The 22,542-nt window shown below is 34.2% G+C and overlaps 1 protein-coding gene across 1 annotated transcript in view; it reads left to right on the forward strand.

The window, feature by feature from the left end:
• Prip (aquaporin prip) overlaps positions 1 to 22,542 on the forward strand; it is a 145,237-nt gene that overhangs the window by 56,923 nt on the left and 65,772 nt on the right. Inside the window, exons 3-4 of the mRNA XM_089643450.1 lie at positions 11,625 to 11,735; positions 16,680 to 16,801. Of these exons, the coding sequence (XP_089499576.1) occupies positions 11,648 to 11,735; positions 16,680 to 16,801 (210 nt within the window). The 5' untranslated portion in view covers positions 11,625 to 11,647. The remainder of the gene's footprint in view (positions 1 to 11,624; positions 11,736 to 16,679; positions 16,802 to 22,542) is intronic.

Consider the following 22,542-nt stretch of genomic DNA (forward strand, 5'->3'; position numbering starts at 1 on the left):
TATCTTCAAATTTCATGACGCCAGAGCTCACCGTTTGAAAGTTTTTGGTACTTTAAGTTATGATGTTTTTTTTGTAATAATAAAATTAATTCAAAAAGTAGAGAGATAATTATTATTCTTTGAGTTTATTTCAAATTATAGGGAGTTATGCAAGATTATTATATTATTACTAGTTGAAGTCCCCGGCGATGCCCGGGCATATTTAGTAGTTAATATTTGTAATTTCGATTAAAAACGGGATTGCAGGCCTTACGAATGAATTAATACGTTTCCTGATAAGCTTTTAGTAAATTAAGAATATATTACGTAATTGTAAAAAGCATTCACTTTGTGGCTCATCATAATTTACAATAAAAACACATTAATTTGTTTTTGACCACTATAGTTTTATTTTCACTCTACCGGTTTCGGAAGAACCCTTCCTTCGTCAGGAGAATATTAAAAAACTTAATTTTTACATTTTTAAAAAGGGTTCTTCCGAAACCGGTAGAGTGAAAATAAAACTATGGTGGTCAAAAACAAATTTGTGTGTTTTTATTGTAAGAATATATTATCACAATGTCGGAACACACGTTTATGAAAATCCGTAATCTGTAAATCCGTAAGGCCTGCAATCCCAATTTTAACCAAATTACCAATAATTTTTAGAAATTCTTGATAAATTATCAATATTCATTTTTCTCATGTAGAAAGTGACCTTCCTCTTGTTTTGAAGGTTAAGTGGGCAAAATTTCACCAGTCTTGGTATGAAACTGTAGAGTAATGTTATATTATCCAAGTTTTAAGAATTTGTTACATTAATATAAAACACGATTTTTTCTTGCTCGATGAAAACTTACTGATATAAAATAATACTAATATATTAAGAATCTCTTCAAATTATTCGTAATCCGGTTAAAAACGGGATTGCAGGCCTTTAACGAATGAATTGATAGGTTTCTTAATAAACTTTGAGTAAAACACGAATATGTTATCGCATTTATATGTAGGAACACGAGTTTATAAAAATTTTAATATTTTCGCATTTCCTCATTGTATTTTATCAAGACAAATTCAGGTGCATGAACACGTGTTCCGATATATTATGAATGTACTAAAAGTTAATTAGGAAACGGCGTGAAACGAATTCAGCCAATTGTATTTGGAAACGTAACAAGACAATTATTTCGGAATGAAAATTATTCTGTGTAATTTATTGGTGCGTGTAAACAGATTGTTGGCACCGTTGCTTGTTTTATCTCTCAGTATTTGCGGACCTTGATTTACGCGAGGAAAATCATTGAATATTTGCATTACATTATTGCAGATAACCATTTAGTTTTAGTATCAATTTGAGAGATCACTGTTTGCAATAATTGATTTATGATGCTGGAGAATCTTATAATAGTATCAATATATTTCAATAAGTCAAAATATACTGGTTACTCCCAGTTTAAATACATCTTTTAGACAGAGAAATATAAAATTTAATGCTACGAAACTGTATAATGCTCTACTAAATCTAACAAATATTTAACGGAAATGAATATATTTCAAACTTAAGGCGATGCCATACGTAGTAATGCAAAATCATGTGTTTTTGGTTTGAAAATTTGGTCGCCTAGAAATGTTTCAGATGCTTTAATTAAATACTGCGAGTAGAATACATCTTGGCCTTTGAAATATTCGAGTATTTTTTATATAAGTCTTTTTATAAGCCCAGAAAAAAATAGTGTAAAAAAGGCCTATGAAAACTGCTTTAAAGTTCAAAATCTCCTACTTACGAACCCGTTTTAGGTTATGATTTTATTTTATAATGTGACAAATTAAGTTATTTATAAAATGATCTAAAAAAAAAATATTTATGCCTGAACATCAACAAAATAAAATAAAAGGCACTTTTTGGCCATGTTTTTTTCTTGCATTAATCAAAACAGGCGGATGGTGTTAAGCGGGAATTTAAACCTTATCGCCATCTACGTAAGGGTTGTTATTGATAGCGGCTCAATTTAAAATGTTGCACGACGTAGTGCATCGCCTTAAGTTAAAACATAGCTGAGAAAATAGAGAGATAATCAACTTGTAAACATTATGAAAACGATATAAAGACTAGAAAATAAATACTAAAATTATATTTAAAAAAAACTACAGGCCGCCTAAGAACAGTCCTCCCTGGTAAGGACGACTGTGAAGTCATTGAATATATACTGATATTTTGTTTTGTACTTACATCATGTATAAACTTTGACATTTAATTTTAATTAATATAACTTCGTCAAAAAAATTAATTACTTCATTTAAGTCGAAGCTTAATACCAAATCACTATTTTGATTAAACTTTATAACGAATTGGTGTACATTATGAAAACCAAAAAATATGCTTTAGTTAAATTGAAGGTTTTCGTATCGCTTCGCTTGAGTAGAATACAAATAAATTACTCAATAAAAAAATAAATGCAAACTACTACAAAAAATATTTTTTAATAGAAATGTATGAACGCATAAAGCAAACAACTTTTAAAAAATGCAGTTTTATAGCTTAGATTTATATATCTGTGACAGTTTTACTTGATTAACTTTTTTGCTTTCTTATAAAATTATTTACAAAATAATTAAAAACAAGTTTTGTGCTTGAAATCGAAAGTTTCTAGACTCCATTTGTCAAGCGATTTTAATGCCTATTACCTACGGTATAAGGTATACCAAGAATATACACATTTTTGGCTTGTGGCTTCCTCTTAAGTGAAATTAATTTGTACTTAGATCTACATTTTTTTCCCAATATGTTCTGGAAGAGATTTTTTTTTTTTTTTTACACCTGTATAGTATTTATCACACTTCTGAGGATTATTGAATGACTTGTAGCTTAATAATTAAATGCGCGTCGGTCGTAAGTTATCTTCCTATGCTAGCTAAACCCTCCATCATTGCACAAGCCACATCTTCCGCTCATAGTGACGGTAATATAAGTTTTCAAAACATTGTCAGGTCATTCGTAAACAACGAAAGTTTGCATTTATTTTTCATTCTTATCGTCAGTATCTTTGTATGTTCGTGTGTGTCAGTGGCATTATAAAATTCCTCAATTCTTTCGCACTCACCCATTGCATGAAGTGCATAATAATGCGATAATTACAGGAATTGAGCTGACACGAGGAGGTAGATGTTATGACAAAAATAGAAATGTTAGGCACGAGCGCGCCAACTATACAACACGTGGATATAGGTACCTATCTACCCTTTAGATAGAGAAAAAAGGAAGCCTCAAATTATATTTTAAGTACAACGGTGGACATGACACACTTCCCTCGCTTTTTTTATTTCTGCTCATAATGTATCTCGCGTTATTGTTCATGACATAAGCGTATAACGTGACGGTACAATGATAAGGCTGTTTTCTAGCAGTCCATAATGGAGTGCTGATAGATGACACCAACCCTGGTGTATGTTAGTGAGGCATGGAACTGGCAGAGGAAGGATGCAAGTACCTAGGCTAAATGTTGTGAAGCGTATGTATGGTAAAACTTTGTATAACCGTGGTAAAAGCAGGCATATCTGGAAAGAATGAAAAGAAAATACAAGTGTAAGGATTGTTTTACAGAATTTGAATAATTCATTCAATTTTGAAGGTTCCGTGAAAGTTCTATTTCAGTCGTGTGAAATAACTGGCCAATAATGATATAATAACAACAGAACACAAATAGGACCTTCACAGAACTTGAAAATCAACTTAGAAATTTGATGAATTGTTCGAATTCAGTGAAACAACCCATTCTTATGAGGGGTTGTTTCGGAGAATTTGAACAATGTATCATATTGCAACGTTCATTTTCGGGTTCTGTGAAAGTCCTATTCAAGTTCTGTTTTTATATCTTTTTAGGCTAGTTGCTTGACAAAACTGAAATAAAACAGAACTTGAAAAATACTTTCACAAACTTGAAAATTAACGTTTAAATTTGATGAATTGTTCAAATTCACCAAAACAACTCGTCCTTTTAGAGTAGTAGATTTAAGAGGATATGCTGCGCGGCCTATTTTATACAAAACATAAATTTTGATTTGAGGCCAAAATAATTAATCAAATTGAATAATTATTTGTTTAATCAAAAGTTATTGCATATATCTAGTACGTGTATGTGCTATTTTATTTAGTTGTGTTTTAAATTATGATGTATAGGTCATTAAAGAATTCATTTGTGCGTAATTTTAGGGGCAACTTTGGCATTTTTTTTGTGAGATAATTTAAAAATTAAACTTACCATTCTGTGATAATATTATGAAAAAATGAGATACAAAATAAAACATCGTTTTAGGAGCTTTTTGGGTAGAAACTAGTATTTATTTTATCATGCTAACTTTTCAGGAGATCGATTTCAAATTTCTAATGATTCTAACTATGAGAACCTCTATTGAGTGATTGACAATTTTATATTTTAAATTAGGCCCATTTAAATGCTTTATTTATATTTTTTTATTATTTTCAATTCCAACACAAGTCAATAAAGCAAACGTATTTTTTTAAATAATTTTCATTAACTTAAAATAATTTACAAAATTTCTTCTAAATTTGTGACAATTGATTTCTTTAATGGCCTATATTTTATCATTTAAAACACAAATAAATAAAGTTGCATGTAATTGTAATAGATATTTGCAATACCCATTGATTAAAAAAATAATTTTTCAGTTTGGTTTGGTATTTTGGCCAGAAATCCAAATTTAAGTTTTGTATGAAAAAGGCCGTGCAACCTCTCTTAAGAAACGGAACCTTAGATTGTGTGTGCATGTAGAACGGTGCACATGTGTCACACATCTGCCCTGATGATGGACACTGTGACGTTGTCCGAAAAGTTGGCTAACGAAGGAGTTAGCGCAACACGGCATAACACCCCAAAAACAAATAACAAAAATACTTTTGGCCGAGAAAATCTTAAATAAAGTTAAAGAGATTGCTATATTATGATGCAGTGAATAGTAAAAGTAATCTTCCTCAGGCTTTCCCCGATTAAGTGATTCAATTTCCTACTTAGTGCAGTCTCTCGCGATCCGGCCCGCCATGCAAGACCTAGACAAACCTCACCTCATGAACCCGGGCACCCCTGCTTAGTCATCAAACGCAGCGAACCACTTGGGGTGACCAATCGCAGAGGTATTAAATTAGAAGAACAGTATCTATGATAGTATCAAACAACGTATTACGATGTATGTATGTGAATTAATCAAGGATTGTGCCGGGACAGAGTTGTGTGGCGGTGAATCCTCTCTGCCTACCCCTGAGGAGAAACTGCGTGATTTTTAGTTAGTTAGTTAGACGAATTCGAACTTTTTCGTTATAAACGTAACTGTAGGTACTTATTTGAATTAGTTAAAGAAAAATGTTTGATTTTATTTTCCTAAATAATGGAATTAATTATTGTGGACAGGGTAATTTCAGACAAGACCATAACTAAGGCTGTAACAATGGCACATTCATTCTAATTTTGATACGGAAATCTACGCTTATTTCCTCTCTTCCTACGGTCACGCCTTTTGGCACACCCTTGCAGCAGGGGTGTTCAAACTAAATATTAATAACTAGTAAACCTCGGGTCCAAAAAATTATATTTCTAATTTCCCCTTATTTAATAAATCTAAAACGAAATTTCCCGTGAAACTACACATTTTTTATATAGGTTCTTATAACTACCTACTATATCATAAACCATAAATATTTTTTAATTCCACTAATTTCTACAAAAGAATTACACCATAACAACTACAATTCTTTTTAAAAACTTTCTTCAGGCCGGTAGGTATAGGTAGTTAATGAGTATATTCTTGGTAAACCTTATATTGTAGGTAATAGGCATTAAAATCGCTTGACAAACGGAGTCTAGAAACGTTCTTTTTCAAGCACAAAACTGATTTTTATTTATTTTGTAAATAATTTTATAAGAAAGCAAAAAATTTAATCAAGTGAAACTGTCACAGATAATCTTAGCTACAATACTGTATTTTTTAAAGTTGTTTCCATTATGCGTTCATACATTTTTTTTGAAAAAATATTTTTTGTAGTAGTTTGCATTTATATTTTTTATTGAGTAATTTATTTTTCTCTTTGTATTCTACTCAAGCGAAGCGATAGAAAAACCTTCAATTTAACTAAAGCATATTTTTTTGTCTTTCGTGATGTACACCAATTCGTTATACAGATTAATCAAAATAGTGATTTGGCATTAAGCTTCCCCTTAATTGATTACCAGCTGCCGTATACTTATGCTGTATAAATTTATAAATTATTTAAAGAAAGCAGGTGTGAGCAAATACCGATAGGCGGACCGTAATAAACATATCACTAGGTTAATTGAGTTGCATTTCAAATAATATTTGATTTTCTGTTAGTATTTGTATATAGCTTGGGTATACTGAGTTACTATGTAGAAAGATTTATTAGAATATTTTAATTATTTTCGAAGATATAGCCATTTAAAACAAATTTATTTTCACCCGGAGACTGCATATCGCCAGCGCAAAAAATACCCGGCAAAAATGTGTTAATTAAAAGTAAATAAATGGCATTATACATGATGTAAGTAAAAAGCTAAATATAATTATACGATTGATGTGAGACTTTTCTCTACTTTCTATAAATATAATATGCATGTATTATATATATAAACCTTTGAGAAGGAATTTTATAAATGATAGTAAAAACACAATCAAAATCGGTTGCGTAGTTTAGAAGATCTAAGCCCACAAACAGACAGACGCGGATAACGACTTCATTTTATACTATTTATAGATTTCAATTTGACAACTCATAGTAGGTACCACGATCATGCGATCTCTGGCGGGATAAAAATGTAGTATTCAATACGGCCACCGTTTTGAACCAGAACCGGAAAAACTGCCAAATGGTCCAGTTAAAACAGGACTCAAGTCAATTATTCCACGCTGCTTGAACAGCTAATAAAATAAGCGTTTGTTGTGTTTGTTGAGCACCCCTGCCGATTTCCTAGACGCCTCTAAAAGCGTCCGACGGCCGCGCCGTTCTGAAGGAGCGGCCTTCCCCTAACCCATCTCCACTCCCAGGGGTGATAAACCGACACAACCTTCGTGTTGTGACGGGTCGATAACGGTTCTACAGGTTGCTGACTTGTCTTCTATTCTATGTTTTTATGTAAAGGGGTGTAATATCACCATTGAACAGTGGCAGATATTTCGGTATCGCCCAATTCTTCAGGTGATCAGATCTGAATAGCCAGGTACATTCCAACCTTCCCCTTTCCTAGTCAGAATTTTTTTTTAAATTTATTATTAGATGACAATATTTAATACTACCCTTCCATAGAAGCATAAGCCTGTGGCTGGAAGAGGAGTGTACAATATATTATTGTAGATATTGCAGTTACTACTTATTGAATTATTGAAGCTTAAGTGCGAAGGTGGGAGCCGTGCAGCCACGAAGAAATGCAAAAAAGAATACAAGTTGACTTGATCTTGCCACATCCCGATGACGCGTAGGGATGTTTACAATTACTGTGTCACTTTCTGGCCACAAGATTATTGGTAACATGGGAATGATTACCTCTTTCTTTAAAAAAAATATAACAGGGTGTATCGGCACGTACCCGACAAACTTTAACCAGCTATTCCTTAGCACATTAGGAGTAAAAAATGTTATGGGCACTTTGTTGTCCGGTAACATTTTTTTAATAAAAAAATTACCATTCATATTTTCACCACATGTCACCACTGTTTTATCCTTTGTCACAGTTTGAAAACCCATCTGGCAATATTTTATTCGAGTTTCGTTGAATAATATACGTACGTGCCTACATTGGCGAGACCATTCGTCTCATTTTTAACTATTATTATTTAGTGTGTATGAAAGACCGAAGACGCTTTTTGACACACTTGCTAATAACAGCTGTTGAACACGAGAAACAATGCCAATGACAGTGACGGAGTGTGAATTTTTTTATAATTTTTTTGTTTTTAATAGGAAAAGCTGGTTAAAGTTTGTCGGGTACGTGCCAATACACCCTATATATCCCAGCATATTTTCGACGAATTATTTATACACCATGGTAAAACATTCATCCTCATAATATTTCTTGCCAAATGATCTTATTTAAAAACATCGCAGTAATTTTTTACGCATTAGGTACATATTTTCCTCGAAGCTTTTTCCCAAGAATTAATTTAATATTTTTTCTTATACTATCATCAAGATATAATAGGTGTTGTTACCTGTTTAGTTCATAAGTTTGTCAGTCATCCGTAGGTCGGCCACACATGTATCTACTAGACCGTGCATTCATTAAACGTTTGTCCTGGTAACCTGCCAATTCCAACAAACATTCTGAGAACGCTTCGCAGTCGTAAAACTAGCTTGACAAATCACAAATAATTATTTTTACAAGTTAGTGTCATTGCCCTTATAATAATAATTATTACGTAGGCCGTAAAAGAAACAGCTCTGATGAAAAAAAACTTACTTTCAATTCAATTTATTATTTCAAAAACATTACGAAATTACGAAAATATTAAAAATTTGTTATCAACAAGAATAATAGTACCAGTTTGCCTTTTGGCAGCTTCATTGATGCTAAATATTTCGATATCAGAATTGATCCTATTCAACAGCAATTTAGCTCTCCCTACCGGCAGGACCATTGGCAAGTTAGTCCTGCAGACCGGGAGATAGATCAGTCCATGTTGTCGGTGACGGAGATAACCATCGGGAATAAAAAAAATGAATGCTCTCCATGATGACCGAGTTTTCAAACCATCCACGAATCAGTCAATCAAAGAAAGTCGGTAGGATTTCAATCCTGGTTCTCCACTTGAACGACCTTCGTGGAAGGGTTCCAAGCTCCTTCGATCTGAACCAGAAAACATATTGAAGTCGAATAGTTATTGCAGTTTTGTCTAGCTCAGCAACAGTCGGCACGATTATCTCCCTATGTTCCTGTTGTTGGGACTTTCGCGTTACACATTCAAATTAATAGAGCAGAATGCGGCGTGACCTTCTCCCTGTGATTTGTCAATAAATGAATCTGACCATAAACAGGAAACTCGCAATGTAATATCACGGCTCAGTCCTCGAAAATATGTCTGCTTAAAATTAATATTTTTTACAATGGCGCGCAAATTGCTGGCTACGTAAAATTCTTAAATAAAAATCCCAAATCCGGTAAACAAAAAGTTGGGCTTGTTTTCAAAATTGAATATTATGTTAGTTAGACAGTTTTACAAATGTGTTATTATAATTTACCCACCTCACTCATTTTTAGCATCGATACGCCAAGCGGTTCGTTTAAAAACGAACATTCAGATCTTGCATATAAAAGTTCCACAATCCTTTACCTTGCTCTAGGAAAGTTTACTTTTCTGCGCAAATCTGGTTATTTCAATGTGCGCTCTTCGGCGGTCAAGTTTCAAGGCGATACGTCATTCAAGGTTCGCTTGACGAAATTATGCCCAGATTTCATGTTATATTTATTTATGTTTATTCAAATTCTATTAATTTGGATGTGTGGAATGAAAATTACAATAAATCTACATTTGTTTTAAGCATTATTAAATAATATTATAAATGCATAGCCCACACTGCACGCTGCACCTAAATCAATGTTTTCATTGCGTGACCTCAGATGCATACAAAAACAGCAAAACAACTTCGGTTATTTGGAACAGCGGTCAGATGACCAAAAGCAATGTCCATTGCTAAATCCAAGCAGCCTAGTTCGACACCATCCAAGGCCCATCTCTGTAGGTTCCAGGATAAAACAGAACGGTGACAAAACAGAACACACTGAAGAGTAATATAAAGTCATGAAAATTTAACTTTACCTAACCTAACATAACCTGGACTAACTTAAACCAACCTATTATTTTATTATGTGATCTTTGTCCTAACCTATCCTTCTCCATTCTATTTTGTCCTATTCTGGTCTGGTCAGGTCAAGAATTAATACATTGATAAATAGTTAGAATAGGTTTGAACAAAACAGAAAAGTTTGAACCATCGAGAGTACGTCAGATTATTGTTTTATTATGTTCTGTTTTATCTCTGTTCCGTTTTGTCACCGTTCTGTTAGGTTTGAACAAAACAGAAAAGTTTGAATCATCAAGAGTACCTACGTCATATTATGGTTTTATTATGTTCTGTTTTGATTCTGTTCCGTTTTGTCACCGTTCTGTTAGGTTTTAACAAAACAGAAATGTTTGAATCATCGAGAGTACGTCAGGTTATTGTTATATTATGTTCTGTTTTATCTCTGTTCCGTTTTTTCACCGTTCTGTTTTGTCAATGATCCGTTTTGTCACTGTTCCGTTTTGTCACTGTTCCGTTTTGTCACTGTTCCGTTTTGTCACTGTTCCGTTTTGTCCTAACCTAAACCCTACCTATTCTGTTTTGTCCTAAACCCAACTTAACTTTTATTGTATTTAGTTCTGTTTTTTACTGTTCTGTATTGTCCGTTTACGCTCCGTAAAGTCTTCGTTAGCGATGGCAACCTTATAGACTGAATTTGAATTATTTATAATGGTAACATCATCGGCAATATCGACACACTTTGCTCTGGGAATTTTAATATCAACACGTATCAATATGCATTGAGAAAATGTCTCGGGTCGAGGGCGTCCAAGAAAGACGTAAATCGATGTAAAATAGACTTGTTTAGGCAAAAAATACATCATCCCGTGTTTGGTGACAAGATCTGTACAGTATGGCACTTCCTCTCCCCGCTACCTTCAGCCTCACAATATGTGTTTATCTATTCTGTTCTCCCAGCCTGCAGGACTAATTTGCCAATGGTGATGCCGATATCCGAATCAATTCGAATATCGATATATTTAGCATCAGTTAGGCTGTATTTAACCGACAAGCCTTGCCGTTCTAGGATAGTATCTTCAGGCCGACTTTGAGCCAAACAGCTCCTGGCGCTAAAAATCTCAAGGGCGCTGTATTTGTATTTATTGGCTCTTTGGCGCCTTGGCATGTTGGCGCCCGAAGCGGACTGCTCCAATTGCGCCTGCAGGCCCTGAGTATCTTTATTTAAAAAAATGATAATAATTGAATTGAACTGTAACCTAACCTAACCTACGTAACCTAGTTTTAGTATTACCACTTTTCATGACATTATATCAATTTTTAAACATGTATTGAATTGTCATTTCGATGAGTTATCCGTTCACCAAAATATATAAATAAAAACAGATGTATTTAAACTTCACATCAAGGAATACCTCCCCCTGTCCTGGGAAAATTTTGAATAGTTACGAGGAAATTTATGCTGAAAGCGATGGATTAATACTAAGAGCAGTCTAATAACCGACATGTTCTGGAAAATCGTGGAAATTTTGATATCTTGTGAGAAAATTTACACTGAAAGCGATAGATTGAGACCGGGCCGGACCGTGGTTCGACTCACGAGTTTTGTTCGAGTGGAATGACTTTTGACGTTCGGCGTATGTAATTATTTACCTTTGACGAGACTCAAGAAAATTAATGTCGACCAATGCATGTACTTTCGACGGCGATTGTGAGCGGCCTGGATTGGAGTATCAATACCCAGGACTAGTAATATTCTAGAAAAATCATGAAAACCATTGAATTTTTTAAGACTTTTCTAATAATTGCAAATCCTTTGTTCCAGGATAATCTGTGTGAGGCTTAAGGATGGGAAATTTCAAGGAGACTTTGGGAATTAACGAGCTGACAGCCAAAAACAACAATATGTGGAGAGCACTTCTCGCCGAGTTCATCGGTAAGTTCACCACCTTCATCCTATTGCCATTGCATCACTTCAGCTTAGGCCAGCCTCCCAGATGATGACGCATTCATACTTGTGTATTATGTATTGTCGATGATCTAATAATGTTTAAAGTACAACCTCAAATACGTGGGCAGTCAGTTACCTGTATTCTTTGGTACATAGCTTTAACTACTGACATGAAATGCCAGTGTTTTTTTAGATGTACTCTCTGAGCCAGAGGCAAAACCTACATTTTGTTTTTGCCTACAGGCAAACAATTTCTTGGCAAGTATTTGTAGGTTAGTCCCATTCAGGTAAATTTTTACCAGCATCCAATTACATAACATGTAGCTATGTTAATATTTAATTCGATAGTTGTGAAGAAATTCAAACCCTGTACTGAATGACGTAGTTCAATTAGATGCAAGGATGGGTTGTTTCACAAAGTTTGAACAATTCATCAAATATCAAAGTTAAAATTCAAGTTCTATTACTATCCAAGTACTGTGGAATACCTGCTCATGATGAAATAATAACAAAATTATAACCAACAATTTAACATATAAATTTGAACAATTCAACAAATTTCAAATGGGACGGTCGAATTCAATAAAAAGAAATAATAACATAGTTGAATAGAACTTTCACAGAACTTGAAAATTAACTTTTAAATTCGACGAATTGTTCAAATTCTGTGAAACACCTCATCCTAAGAGTACGGATATCATACTATCATAGATATCACATATTGATATAAGAGTAGACAAAGATAAAAAAAAGTTTTTTGCGTATTATATTTCTTTCAAAATCTTATTGTCGTGTTAGTATAATGCATCTACTACAATTTTATTTTACAATTTATTTTAAAATATAAACATAATTGATAAAAAAATAATAATTCACGTGTGCTAGGCCATCGATATTATATTATTCTTAGAGATATTTGAAAACATCACAACTTTATTTCCTGGGGCGTTTCTATGTTCACCGCCCATTCTATATGACTTTGCTATTACTTTGTCATAGAAGACAGTAATGTCATGGAATGTAAAGCAGATAAAATAACGTGTGTCGATAATTACTGTAAAACTCGATCACAAAACTAACTCGAAATAACCCAACACTAGAATTTCTGAGCTCTTGCAGTGACTCAAACGGCTGGGATTTGGGACAGAGGCAAACTGGAATTCAAATGTTCTGGGAAAATACAAAACATCTCAGCAGTTTCATGCTGCAGGAGAAATATTATCACAAGAAGTAGACGGCTCATCCAAACTTTCTTGAAAACAACGATCATTGTTTAATTCCAGTAGTCGTTTTGTCCTTAAAGCGATAGATTTATACCAGGAACAGAGAATTTTATATCTTTAAACATATTTGTAAACATTTTTTCTGAAAGCGATACATTAAAACCAGTAGAAAGCTTGAAATTGAAATGTTCAGAGAAACATTATTAAAACTGTTCCGTTTTTAGTACTGACAGCAATAGGTATATTAAGACCAAGTAATCGAAACTGCACGAAAAAAATATGAAACTATTATTTATATAACTCCACACAGGAGGCTTTGAGGAATATAATTATGTAGAGGGTCTTTTTGAGAAGATGAAGGAGTGTACAGGAGTCTTGAAGAGACCCATGTTTTAGGAGGGAGGAAACACAGAGGCAAGAAAATCGTTCCACAGCCGAGCTGTTGAACTCAAGAACAAGTCGCAGAATCCGTTATCATGTGAAAAATGTCATGTTTCCCGAATATGTACCGGTGTCGAATGGATCAATGACGCTGTCGGCAGAACATGGAGAGCATTCTCACTTGTGCTCTAAAGACTGCAATCAGTTTGTTATATCTATTTCTCGTATTTCTAGCCAATATCGTGGAATTTTATGTTCGATATTGACAGATGAACAATCTTCAAAACTTTCAATATTCTTCCACACAATCAGTCCAACTCTCCGTTTCATCTTAGATTCATTCCACGTGGTCTTAATGAAGTCTTTAGAATAGAATCCAGCAATTAGTTTAATGCTCAATTAGATTCTTAAGTTCTCTGTTAAATTTTAATTCTGTGTACCTCTTCCTCAAACTGCCTCTGCGTCACTTTCACCGGGGCACACATTTGACGTTTTAATGACATGAAGGTGTACCTTTATCTAATTGTCTTCCGTATTACAGTATTTTGGTGTCCTTTCATCTCGTTGTCTTCCGTATTACAGTATTTTGGTGTCCTTTCATTTGGTTATCTTCCGTATTACGATATTTTGGTGTCCTTCAATCTGGTTGTCTTCCGTATTATACGGTATTTTGGTGTCCTTTCATCTGGTTGTCTTCCGTATTACGATATTTTGGTGTCCTTCAATCTGGTTGTCTTCCGTATTATACGGTATTTTGGTGTCCTTTCATCTGGTTGTCTTCCGTATTACGATATTTTGTTGTCCTTTCATCTGGTTGTCTTCCGTATTACGATATTTTGATGTCCTTTCATATGGTTGTCATCTGTATTACGGTATTTTGGACCTACTGAAACATACAATAGTTTCATTCTCAATTACATGCTTAATTTTACTTCTTTCCACCTCTGTCTGTATCCTGGTGTCTTCCATTGGGAACCCACTTGGTGATGGTTCTCTGAGCTCTTGTATGATGTCACTTTCGAATTCATTATCATTTTTTTAAATACACCTGGAACAGCTTTTATAACCCATTCCGACCCTTACTGCGAGTGTACTTTTGCGTGGGGAATCTATATAATTATTTCTGAAAACACATTGTGAAAAAAGAGATATAGCTTCAGGCACTCTTAGGCGATTGCGAAGATACGAACCATCTGATTTATAGAATTAGGCGCTGGGCAAGAGGCATGACGGTTCATAGGTAATTAATTTAACTCTTTCGGTGGAATTTTAGACAATTTAATGGTTTGTTTACAGCTAGTTTTCGGACTGCCGCAATTTCTGAATTGGTATATTGTTTACGAGTGATTTTTGGAAGTTTAATTAATTTAATGAATTGATGTCACTGAAAAGATAACCGATAGACATGAATGAACCTGCGTGTCTGTGGGAAGATCAATTCTACCTATTTAAGATGAATTGGACAAACGTAAGTATCTACCATTTAAGAGAAGTGGGGAGGAAAAGGAGATGATAGTAAGAGTAAAGTTGGGTTAGGTTAAATTGCCATAGCATAGCTAAAGCCCTTTCAAGCGACATTATTTTTCCGAATGGTGGTCGTTGATCAGATCGATATGATGGTATCTTCCACTATATTGTTTGCAACATGAATTCCATCATGTGCTATGGAGTTTTGAGATATTTATTTAACTGTTAAAAAATCAGGCAAGACGCCAAAATACTCTTTGTTTCATCCGAAAATAGTGTTCACCACAAAATAAAGAACAAGACAAGAAATCTGATGGGGGCGTGTTTCGTGGTCTAAAAGTCAGACCACTATTTGCCTAAATTTCAAATACAAAACTGTGCAAAAAAATATTTTGATATTTTCATATCTAATGTAAGGAAAGTGCGATCATTTTTTTGACATTAGCTTTACACAAGATGCTCGCAGGGCCAATGTCATCTTTGGGAATGTTTTGGGGGGTCTTTTTTATGGAAAATAAGGCGAGAGGAGGGTAGGAATCTAGAAGTCAATGTGTCCAGGAGTGACAGTCGTATGAATCCATCCCTCCCATTTCGGTGCAAGGTGATGGGTCGAGAGAGTCCGGCTGGAGAGGTCTAAAGGTCTCCCTCCCTCCCTCGAGACCTAGAAAAACCTCACCCCCATGAACCCGGGCACCCCTACTAAGTCACCAAACGTAGCGAACCACTTGGAGTGTCCTATGGCAGGGGTATTGGTTATCCAATATATAAACCATACCGCCTCCCAAATTGCCGTTTCATGAGACAGATAACAGAAGAATATCTATGATAGTATAAAGCAACGTATTACTATATAATGTTATCCAAAAAATGGTTTCCGGGGCGGCGGTGCCCATACCCGCTTCCTAAATTGCAGGAACAGAAGCATAAACAATCTATTTGTAATGTGTAAGCAACATCTATTGTAGCGACGTCCTGACAGAAATATTATGCTTCGATATCAGTAAATACATAAACTTCAAAAATGACATATAGTTTGACAACATGACCAACAGAATTCTCCACCAGGATTTTATAAATGCGAGTATTTATTACTCTGTTAATTTACGCAAAATGAATTGCTTTTCGGAAAGTGTAAAAGTCGTTAGAAAATAGTTGAATGCGCTCGAGTATGTTAATTTGGGAGAAATTAATGTCTTTGTAAAAAGATTGCAGAGTTTTAATACATAAAACATTGCTGGAATATCTTGAAATCACAACATTTTAATTACCAGTTTAGATGTAATTGTTGTAAAAAGTTTGGTAAGATTGATTCTGATTTCTCCCAATATTCGCACCTCTCGAAAATGGAATTCGTATCAAGAAATAAGGGTTTGTTAGAATGTTTTTCCCTATTTTCTACATGGCGTGGAAACATGAACACTAAACCAAGCACGCTAAACTCCAACACATTTTTTTCTAGGCTAATAAGCTTTTAATAAAAAAAAACATTCAAGCCTAAACCTGATTCTCACGATTTTCATAATTTTTATGATTTTTGTGATTATCATATTTTTTATGATTTTACGATTTCTATGATTTTTATGATTTAACGATTATTTGATTTTTATGATTTTCATAATTTTCGTCAATTTTACGTAACATTCACGAAATTCATGTTTTTTCTCATTTTAACGATTTTTGTGATTTTCGTGATATTCATGATTTTCATGATTTCAAGATTTTCGCTTATTGGTTTTTACGATTTGAGTGATCTTCCTGCTTTTCATGATTTTGAACGCTGAAACCAACCCAACAAAAATTTAAAACGATAAGTCGTCCATACTAAGTTCCTATGTTTATTTTGATAATTTTATTACAGGCAACCTTCTGCTGAACTTCTTCGGATGCGGAGCCGTGGTAAACGTCGGGGCCACTCCTGGAGGACCTAATCTGGTCCTTATTGCCCTCAGCTTCGGTCTGTGCGTCTTCATGGTCATCTCGGTAAGTCCCCACTCCTTCCCCTCATCCCTATCTGTAAACTTCTCCTGTGCTTGTTGAGGGTAGTGTCCCCATCCAACTTCCCTGGAGAACCAAGGACATCCTAGTTCTGGACAGGTGATATTTGATAACTCCAACCCAATGCTACGCTGATTCTCGTGCTTCCCTAATATTTGATATATTTGTAATACTTTTAACAATTTATATCTTCCTTCCATCACTGTTCATAATATATGTTTAAATGTAGATACCTATATGTAAGTACCTACTACATGCAATTATTATAATTTATTTTTTGGACTAAAGAGTCATATAGTTATCTGATTATTTATGGATTATTTTTATCTTATAAAATTGAAAAGTTTTTGTTAATTCGACGCCAATAAAGTTAATTTTGGCTTCATAATAATTCATTTTTGGAATAACCTTTGAAGGTTAAACCCATCAATGTAATATATCATTGAAGATGAAGATAATACTAATAAATCATAATAAATAATAAAAAGGTAACGTTCGCATCTAGGGATCGAATACAGGATCTTTGTCTTGCAGGGACAACGCCTCTAACCACTCGCCCATTGGGACCTAATTATTTTACTTGTTTATTTATTTATTCATATTCGGGAAATCGACAGTTTACATTAAATCAGTTTGTACATAAGTATTAAATAGTAAAATAAAACAAATTATGGATTTCCTCCTTGTGACTTTAACTGAGACAGCATAATATGGAATAAGTTATTTAAATTTGTGAGAAAGGAATATGAATTAAAAAAATTTATACAAAACAAAGGATTATATAAAACGAAAAATTTACGAAACAATACATTTTTAGCCATGGAGAGAGGTTGTATATACAAATCAAATCATAATAGAGATATAAACATTATTCACAAACCATCACAGAAATATTATTTTATGGACGTCTTGTATTTGGTAAGTTCGCAACTGAAAATATCAACCTTGGATAATACGCTATTGTAATTATTGCATAGTCTGTTCAGGCGAAAATTATGCTTAGAGTTCGTTTTTCTTTGATCAACCTGTGAACAGGACACAAGAGCGTGTTGAACGCGCAGATACATTGAATGGAATCTTGTTTAGCAACTCTATTTACGCACTATTGTGTTATTATATATTTACCTTTCAGTTCGCCAAATTCCTTTAAGTTTTTATTCTACAGGAGTGATTCCTGTTAAGCTTAATTATAAAGAATTGTCTTTAACCTCAAAATTAAAGAGTTTTTCGCTGTCTGCCTGGCAATTGTAATGGGTGAAAAACATTGGCGTAAGGTATTCCCTAAATTAATCTATAAAGCCTAGGTGATTATGTCTGCTGGTAATATCCAAATAATTGTAAATTCAGCTCTGAAATACCACACAGCAAAGAAGATGTGAAAATCCTTATAATTGAAAGAAAATCATTGTATATCATCTCTATTATCCCAACTCTCTCACACAAACCTTATGTATTTAAACCATTGTTTAAATAAAAAAATTACCACCTTGAAGATGGCTATAATAAGCTGAAACCGGTAATGGTCAAAAAATAAAATAAGTGGAAAAAGTTTAAAATTACTTAAGTAGTCAGTAACCGTAGGCACCGCATTCCGAATTTCTACCGATGTATTACATATTTCTCTTGGACACTCTAAGTTTTTAAGTTTAAAAAAATATATGTTGTTTTTTAAGATAGTATTTATACATTTGTAGAGTCGAAACGGTAATCATATGAAATTCCATCGATAGAAAAAAATCGCAAAATATAGTCCGAAAATTATTAAAAGCACGTTTTGTTCTGTTATTTAACATATAACAGGTATGACTTACAGGTATAGCTTACTGCTGAGCCTGAAACCAAGAAGTAACAAAATTTTGAATTTTGAAAAATTCATCAAATTTTAAAGAATATTCAAGTTCTGTTATTATCTAACTGAAACAATTGTCTAGCGTTGTTGTATTGAACTTTGATGGCATACCATCGTGCTTGCCTATAATGCGTATAGTGGATCCACGGGACTGATGTGTCGAGGTTTGAATAGCATTCTCATCACATATCCGTCTTGGGAATATCTGTTAAGTTGTTTCAATGTTTAACAAGTGGATGTATTGACATTTATTAGATGACTATCAATTACTGCAATAGTTTGGTTCGCCGATGCGTTTATCAGAAATTAGCATCGCTTTTTGATTGGCACCTTGTTAGCCGAATTTATTAGCGATCTTTCTTTGTCCCATGTCACTTAGCATACTGGAAACGTGCTTCTGTCTGCCAATGAGAGGAATGCAAAATTAAGTGCGTATTGATTTATTCTAAGGTGATTGTCTCATTGACCAGGGTTCGGCATGTTTTGCAACCTCTTTGCTAAATTGATTATTCACTCACCCAAATCTAAATCAAAAGAATAATTATTATTAATAGTAAAAACCAGAGTCGCTTACTAATGATTAGTTACCTATCTCCTACTTCGTGACTTCCAACGCGGCAATATTTACAAATATAATATGCGATAAGATTAGGAAGATGTCTGTTTGTTTTAGAAATATTCAAGGCGAAAGGAAAAGTGGGTATATTTGTCTCTTATCTTGTCCAATCCTCGTGATAAATGCACTCGGCTTCTATGGCAGCATTCTTTTAATTATCAAACATTATCAATAATGCTGTCCGAAAGTAAGTACCTACCTACCTGCTTCATTCGTCTAAATTTTCTATATGGCCAATTTTTTAAATTTTGTGACTGATAGAGATATTGAATGAAGGGTAAATGGAGAAAACGAATGTAGCACCGAACGCAGTTTGCGCTAACAAAAAATGACTAAATAAGCGATGCTAGCAGTCCAAAATGGAGTGCAGGTACCTACCCTGATGTGTGGCAATGAGGCATGGAACTGGCAGGGAAAGGAAATTAGACTGAATACCGTAGAAATGAGATGTGTGAGAAATGTGGAGATTCGCGAAGAATGCAATGCATTCCTAAAGAAATAATGAACGAAGTAAGGAGTGAAAAAGAAGACGCCCGAGGAATACATAGTGAATAAGTGGTCATACAATAGTAAGAATAACAAAAGAGGATGAATGAGACGATGTATGAATGTGAACGCGACAAGGAGTGTGTGTCAAAACCGAGTTGTTTGGAGGTTCGTCCTTTGTGCTGGCCCTTGCGAAAAATGGCGTGATGGTTCGTGAGGTAAATCAATTACTCGATAGCAAAATCAAATCGATTTCGTTATGTGTTTTTTTCAGTTTAGCTGCCCTGACGAAGGCGAACAATGAATTAACGGGTTTTCCAATAAGAGTTATTTTGATATTAAATCGTAGAAGATCAATGGTTTCGTTGCTTGTGTGGCACGCAGCGCCGTTTTGTTGAAAGTAAACGTTGTCCAGATCAATACCATCCAATTCCGGCCTTAAAAAATCATTAATCATCTCTCGATAGTGAAATCCATTCACCGTAACTGTTGCTCCAGCCTCATTTTCGACAAAGTAAGGTCCAATGACTCCGCCGGACCATAAACCGCACCAAACAATCACACGTTGAGGATAGAGAGGCTTTTCAACAATAACTCTTGAGTTTTCCGAGCCCCAGATGCGACAATTTTGCTTGTTGACGAAGCCACCGAGGTGGAAATGGGCCTCATCACTCAAGATGATTTGCATTTGATTCACTCAAGTGAATTTTAATAATTTCAATGCGTTGTTGATGCGTGTATCGTTCCATTTTTATTAATGGCGTAGTTTCTACTTGTCAAATGTCAAAAAATGACAGCTTCAAAAGTAACATCTACAGAAATAGCGGGCTATTCAAAATAACACCTCTTATTGGAAAACCCTGTATTAAGAAAAATACATCAAACTTTTGAATGTAAATAATGTATATAATAGCATTATTTACTTAGTATTGACTGTTTCATATTTGCGTGCAGTATCTATTGACATAATTAACTCTATACGTGCAAACCAGTCCGCAAACATGGTTTAATGATATCCGCAACCACCGTCGTGTAGCTCACATCATCTCATCTCATCTATTCAACATTCCCGTAATGTCGCTAATTCGTTGTTATGTGTGCTACCAGTTACCTAGTCGTAAAAAAATTATCAACCATCACTTTTCCCAGTACCGCCATCTTGTGAAATGCTAAAATCGACAAGATGGCTGACTTTCAAACAGCTGATATTTGACGTTTTGTGTTTTTAGTTTTATCCCGGTAATTAATAAAACTCTTAAAAATCATAAAACTTCTAGAACAGTCAGTTTCGCCAGTAATTAACAAGATGGCTGACTTTTTAACAGCTAAGTACTAAAATGCTGAACAATAATACAAATTGTAAAACAGCCATCTTGTGATTGCAGAAGTAAAAAAGATGGTTGACTGTCACCAGTTGATTTTTAACATACTTTTATAAATTATAACAAAGTTATTAACAAATAGCGATTTATTTTTGGGGTTTTATGCCGTGTTGCATTGCCTTCTTATTTAGCCAACGATTCCAACAGCATTACAGTGTCCATCATCACTGCAGATGTGTAATCACAAATGTTATGATATTTATACATGAAATAAAAAAAACAACCTTAATAACAAATCATCATTTTGCTACAAGAACCTAGAACATCCATCTTTTGAAATACAGACATAAACAAGACCTATGTACCTTTCTTTCGACAGCTGATTTGTGATGTTTAACGCAGTAATAAACAAACTACCATAGGAATCAACTGCCATCTTGCGAAATAAACGATATGGTTGACTTATGACTCGGAAATTTTGAGAATCGCCATCTTATGCTTATGGTTGACTGATTAAGTACCTAAATTGATAGATATTTACATTGATTGCACTAAAACACAAGTTGAAGGACTGGAAATAATTCAGAACAGAGGCATGAGTATATTGTGCAGTAGCAGATATACTAGGATAAAAATATGCAACGCCTACTCAATATTCTAAGTGTGAGGTAACGTTGATTCTATAATACCCCAGTATTCAAATTAAGTTAAAAAATAAAGTGTTACCAGATTAATTAATTTAACACAAAACAATATTTATCATAGGTTATAAGGAAGCTAAAAGTCGTGTGTCGTCTCAATGTTGTGAATTCCAAATATTAGTACGTAGGTAATGGAATATTATTATAGTAGTTTTAGAATAGTTATCAAATGTAAAAACTGCAATCGTTAATGAGATGACTGAATTGATTTTAAATCAGTTCTTTTGAATTTTATACCTGTTTAGGTATATATAAAATAGCCTGCTATTTCGGTAGATAATACTTTTGAAGCTGTCATTTTTTGACATTTGACAAGTAGAAAGTGCGCCATTAATAAAAATGGAACGATACACGCTTCAACAACGCATTGGAATTATTATAATTCACTTGAGTGAATCAAATGCAAATCATCTTGAGTGATGAGGCCCATTTCCACCTCGGTGGCTTCGTCAACAAGCAAAATTGTCGCGCCTGAGGCTCGGAAAACCCAAGAGTTATTGTTAAAAAGCCTCTCTATCGTCAACGTGTTACTGTTTGGTGCGGTTTACGGTCCGGCGGAGTCATTGGACCTTACTTTTTCGAAAATGAGGCTGGAGCAACAGTTACGGTGAATGGATTGCGCTGCCGAGAGATGATTAATGATTTTTAATGGCCGGAATTGAAATTTATTGATCTGGACAACGTTTACTTTCAACAAGATGGCGCGGGCGCTACGTGCCACACAAGCAACGAAACCATTGATCTTTTACGAT

Source organism: Hesperophylax consimilis, chromosome 19 (genome assembly GCF_061612785.1).
Source record: "Hesperophylax consimilis isolate HC1 chromosome 19, BYU_Hcon_1.0, whole genome shotgun sequence".
Taxonomy (NCBI): Eukaryota; Metazoa; Arthropoda; class Insecta; order Trichoptera; family Limnephilidae; genus Hesperophylax; species Hesperophylax consimilis.